At 58.6% G+C, this 5,621-nt stretch overlaps 1 protein-coding gene across 1 annotated transcript in view; it reads left to right on the top strand.

The window, feature by feature from the left end:
* The window catches only part of ZNF703 (zinc finger protein 703), a 1,828-nt gene extending 1,429 nt beyond the window's left edge, over positions 1-399 (top strand). The window contains exon 4 of the mRNA XM_027769149.1: positions 49-399. Within this exon, the coding sequence (XP_027624950.1) occupies positions 49-399 (351 nt within the window). The remainder of the gene's footprint in view (positions 1-48) is intronic.
* The last annotated feature ends 5,222 nt before the right edge of the window (positions 400-5,621 follow it).

Raw genomic sequence — 5,621 nt, 5'->3', positions numbered from 1 at the left:
GCCGCGCTCCCCGGCCACCCGCTGTACACCTACGGCTTCGTGCTGCAGAACGAGCCGCTGCCACACAGCTGCAACTGGGTGGCCGCCAGCGGGCCGTGCGACAAGCGCTTCGCCACCTCAGAGGAGCTGCTCAGCCACCTGCGTGCCGCCGCCGCTGCCGCCGCCGCCTCCTGCCACCTGCACCTGCCCCCGCCCGCCGCCCCTGGCAGCCCGGGGTCGCTGTCCTTGCGGAGTCCACACACTTTGGGGTTAAGCCGGTACCACCCCTACGGCAAGAGCCACTTATCCACAGCGGGGGGCCTGGCCGTGCCCTCGCTCCCCGCAGCCGGACCCTACTACTCACCCTACGCGCTGTACGGACAGAGGCTAGCCTCAGCCTCCGCGCTCGGATACCAGTAGCCACCGCGCCGCCGCCTGCGTCCCCGCCGCCGCCGCCACTACTGCTTGTCCCTGCCGGGATTCCCGCCCAGACCCTCCCCACCGGACTGTGTATTTATTGACTATAGTGTTAGCTTACACGCTGGGAATATAAGTGCATTAACGGCCACACGAGCCAATGGTATGCCGGCCTGTGCTCCCCGAATAATAATATTAATCACGCAAGTAACTACATGGCCCCACCCTCTTCCCTTACTATTTTTTCCTTTTTTTTCTTAGGTGTAAGTTTTCATTTTTTACCTTTGTTTTGGTTTTGTCTTGGTTTCAGGGACAGGAGGGAGTTGGGGTTCTGGGCTCGGTGTGTTTTCCCTCTCCGGGAGTCTGTTGCATGAGTCTTGTTCAAACTACATTTCCCCTCTCCTCGTCCCTCTTTATCCTTCATTCCCTCTCGTTTCCTTCCATTCAAGGTTCTGTTTTTTCCCAGGTACAAATAACAGATTTTTTGGTAGCAATTTGGGGGTGAAGGATGCTTCGGTGGCAGGTCTTGAGCTCTGCTAACCGGAACTGCTCGGATTCTTCCCAGCACCGATGGGCCTTGGTCTGGGCCCTGCTCCCTTGCTGAGCTGGGGAGCCCTGACTCCACCAGGCCCCCCTCGGGCAGAGCTTTCCCATCCACTTTTACCTTTCAGACTCCCTTGGCCCCTAACACCTGGTGGCCAGCCGCACTGCCCGCCGGGGACCTGTAGGGACCCAGTCAAGTCCCGGAGGCCTGGCAGGCATGCGCCTTTGCTCGTACTTTGCTAAGTGCTTTATAGTCATTGTTTTTCTCTCCCTAATTGGGCAGTGACTCCACCCCTGGCGGCAGGGGCGGGGCTGGCGATTCTCTTCTCGCTAGACCCCTCCAAAGCAGACCAGTCGCAGCGTCTGTCCCCTGGGGCACCTCGGTCAGCTCCGTAGAGGGGAGGCTGAGTCAGGCGGCCAGGCCCTGCCCTCTCCCAGGCTGGACCCCGCAGAGCCCCCGAAGTTGTGGGGCCTGCAGTGACTGGGGTAGAAGGCTTGGCCCTGGGCCTTCCTCCCACACCCCGCCCTCGGTCCCCTGCAGCAGCGGGGGCCCTGGGGCCTGTTTGGGATGAATAGAGCTCCCTTGGTAAGACTTATTTTGTTAATAAATGGAATACTTGGCTATATTCACACCGTGGTGTTTCTGTCTTGCCTCACCCACTGTCCCGCTTCCAGACACCTAAGCAGATGCCCTTCTTTTATTCTTGCTTAAAATACCTTGGGGTCGATTTCCTTCTGAAATTTCCGTTCAAGGACAAGTTTAATGACTTTCCTCAAGAAGGGGGGGAGGAAAAACAGAACGTCTGCCAAGGCATTACGAATAACATGAAACCACCTTTTTTTCCACTTGGGTATTTAACTCCCAGGCTCACTTCAAAGGCCTTGGCGTTTCCTGGGGCCAGGGTGGAGGGTGTGTGTGTGTAGAAGTGGATTTTCCTCTGGGCCTAGACGGGCGGCACACGGGGTTTAACCTGGAACCAGGACCCTGGCACACAGTCTCGCAGCCCCCGGGTCCCGGCGCGCGGCGGGCCCAGACCGCGTGCCTCTGGCGCCACCTGGTGTCCAAAAAGCGAGCGGCAGGCGGAGAGAAGCCTCCCGTGCCAGCCCCGACGGCATCGCCCCCTCGTCGATCTCGACCTCCAAGTGTGGATTTTTCTGCTTGCCGTTTTTTGTGGGGTTCTCTTTTTCCAGACCAGTGAGTAAATGCACCTGCGGAAGGGGTTCCTTCTCGAAGCGTAGGGCTCCCCTCGGTCAGCGCCTGGGTGTCTGCACAGGAAGCTGCTCTGGCGGAGTTTGGGTTTTGCTGGGAAGGCGAGGTGCTTGCCTTGAAGGCCAGGTCGGAGCAGTCAGGCTCCTTGGCTTGGCTCGCCGTTTTCTTGAACTCGCTCCACTGATGCTGGGTTCTGTATCCTCGGGCAGAAGGTGGGGTGCCGGCTGTTGGGTGTCGGCCAGGGCACCTAACTGCCCTGCTCAGGAGAGAGGTCCGTGGGGAGTATCCAAGTGTCCCAGAGGACAGGAAGGGCGGCTTGGGGAGGCCATGCTCACTGGGGAGCCCAGGCCTGTCCAGTGCTGACTCGTTCCTCCACCCTCCAGCGGTGAGTGGGGCCCCGGCAGGTCCACCGCCCCCCTGCAGCAGGCTCCTGCCCACCATGCCAGGCACGCAGGCTCCCCGCCTACGGCCCCAAGACCCTCAGCCTTCTGCCCCCTTGGCCGCTGCTCTGGGGTTGCTCTGCCGTGTTGTCCTGCCTTGCCTTGCTGTGGGGAGGACAACTTACCTGGAAGCTTAGGCCAGCCCCAGCTGCGTCCTTTCACACGCCTATGGGCCTGCTGCAGAAGGTGGGGACGCTTTCTCCTGAGGACTCTGGACAGGCTGGCAAGGGGGCCACACCAGGCCCTCCCCGAGGACTCCACGGAACCCCGGCATTGTTCATGTGCGTCTTTGCCCAAATCTCTGTCTCTGGCAAAACCCCATCACTGGGGAGCCTCAGGGGTCTTTGGCAACACCAAGTCCAGGCACTGTTGAGACCCTGCGTGTTCCCTAGGAGGAGCTTGGACTGCTGGCACCACAGGCCCCAAGGGTACTGAGTCAGAGGAGGCCAGCAGTGGGGACAGTCGTCCTGAGGCCAGCTCGCCGTTTTCCTGGGGAATCAGCATCATCCGATTCCTCCTTGGGGCTAAAAGGGGCTGAATCGGTTCAAGACCTGGACTGTAAGGTCGCTGCGTGCATTTTCTGTTCTGTCGGCAGTTTATTTCCTTCCCAGTTCCCTTCCTCCAGAGCCCTCTCTCTTTCTTCCGCTCTTACTCTGCGGTCTCCAGACGTCCACACTTAAGGGCAGAGGGGCTGTCCTTGCTGGGAAGGGAGGAAAGAAGACTTAGCAGCACCCCGATTGCTGCGTGCAGCGAAGGACCCTCTTGTGCTCCCTGGGTACGAGGTGTGAGAATGCGGTCCGAAAGCTCCCGAGACCGCTGAGTGCCCCCGTGAACTGCGTCGTAGTTGGAGACCTTGGGGTGCGCTGTTGGCTGTGGTTGGAGTGAGCTGTCCTGACCACCCCAGGCATGATGGCAGCCTGCAGAGTCCCAGTCCTTACCCTGAAAGGACAGCTCTGCGCCAGGCCACTGGTGACATTCCTGAGAAAACGGGCTGTCTTAATTAGCTGGAAGGGAGCGTGTTACTTTCAATGGCTAAACTCCCACTAAACAACGTTGCCATTTCCAGAGTCCCGTCCCCCCAGCTGCTCATTTGCATAATTAGTCCGTCCAGCAACTTCTTCTTGAGAGTCACCTCCATCCTTCGGCTCCCCCACCTCCTCCTCTTGCTCACCCTCCTGCCTCTTTCCTAAGCTCTCCCAGGCGCCAGAAACGGGCCTGTGTTCCCAAGGCACCAGGAAGGCTGGAAGCTGAGACACTGGACGTTCCTGGCGGCGGGTCCTCTTTTCACACCTCTCCCGGGTTATTTTCTCAGCCTTGTGGGCAGCGGTGAGGGAGGGAGGAGGAAGGGAACAGCTCGCCCTCCGACCCTCCGACACGGGTTTGACTCAGAGTTGTGCGGTGTTAAGCTTGAACCTCCCCACTCCGGCAAACCCATCTCCGGGCAAGGCTGGAGCCATGCAGGAGCCTCGGGCCCCTGGTCACCGTGTGCGGCCAGTCGGTTCGCCCTGCCGGCGTGCTGTGACAGCGGCCCTCCTGGTGGAGGTCAGGGCACGGTGGGCTCTGCCTTCCAATAATCCGGTGTCTCCGCACTTTATTCATCGTTCTGGAGGGATGCTGCACGCCGTTCTTCTGTTTGATCTGATTCCCTTCATCCTGTCTCTCTGCAAAATAGATGGCTGAGTGCATCAGATAACGTATGGTTTAATCTGGAGCACTATGGGCCTGGATTAGCATTTTCATAATGTGCTGTGCGTTAATGGGTTAAATCATTTATAAAGAGGGATGTGCTGGCTTTCCAACTTCCTCCTGAAAGCCAAAGTCACCTAAAGGAAACAAGCCAGATCACACCGGCCCATCTTCTCAGCACCCGGCCAGCCAAGCGCCTGCCTCCACGACCTGGGTTCAGTCTGCCAACGCTCATAAAACCCGACGTGAGGCTTTTGTGCTCACATAATGCAGGTGGGTGTCGAGGTTTGGGAGGAACTCGCACATGGCTGCCCAGGAGCCATCAGCGGCAGCACAAAGCCCCCTCGTTACTGCATAACAACGGCCAGCCCCGGTTTGCAGAGACCTCCAGTGGCTGGCTCTCAGTCGGCCCGAATCCCAGCACTCCCTCCCCGATGGCTGTAATAACACCAGCTGTCTGTTACTCAAACTCTGACTGAGGAGGAAAAAGCACTGATTATCCAAATACAGTCATTAAAGGGGAAATGTGTTTTTAGGACTGTCAGAGTGATTAATGAGGGCTCGCCGTCTTTGCAAATGCACTTGTTTAGTCTAACTGGCAGCTTCTATTTCCCTATTGATTTATTGCAGCCGTTGCCGGGCCTTGGTGTGTGCGGAGTCAGGGCACTTCACAACTGCGCCCTGTTTAAACAGGAAAAGCATGCACCATTTTGTCCGGGAGGGGGGAGCAGCCCAAAGTCTGTCCCTTCAGTTCGGTCTCCAGGGGCCCAAGCCAACAAAGAAGACATTAAAAACCTGCAGCCCAGAGAGGGAAGGAAACCGCCTCCCCTCTGCGTCCCCAGTCACTCGGGTCCGAGGTCAGGAGAGACGCACCGTGGCCCCGACAAAGCCTGCCCTATTGTGACACTCGGCATGCCCACGCTTTCTCCTCCAGCCCCACCAGCTGCCGGCCATGGGTCGGAGCACAGAGGGAGTGCGGGAGAACTGATGAGCAGAGCAAGGCTGACCCAAGCGGGCCACCCCGCAGAGCGAGACAGGAGAGCGCGCTAACTCGCTGGAGACCTGAGGTCGGGTTCAACTTTTAAAAAGAAGTTGGGGGACCACACGGGCCTGGTCTGCTTCGTTCCACGTTTTGGCAAACGCTGTATCTGATGACCGAATCGAGAGACGGCAGCGTGAGCAGAGGCCTACCTATTGGAGGACTGTACTTCCAGGTGGCCCGTCCTCAAAGCAAACAGAATTCCTGTATGTGCGGGCACAGTCCTGGATGCTCCAGAAGCAGAACCCAACTCGGCAGAGACGAGACATGTCCCTGAGACAGGGAGAAGACACCGCCACACACCGCC

Source organism: Tupaia chinensis, unplaced genomic scaffold (genome assembly GCF_000334495.1).
Source record: "Tupaia chinensis unplaced genomic scaffold, TupChi_1.0 Scaffold148801_1, whole genome shotgun sequence".
Taxonomy (NCBI): domain Eukaryota; kingdom Metazoa; phylum Chordata; class Mammalia; order Scandentia; family Tupaiidae; genus Tupaia; species Tupaia belangeri.
Note: the sequence above shows the minus strand (reverse complement) of the source record. Positions and strands in the feature narration are given on the sequence as shown.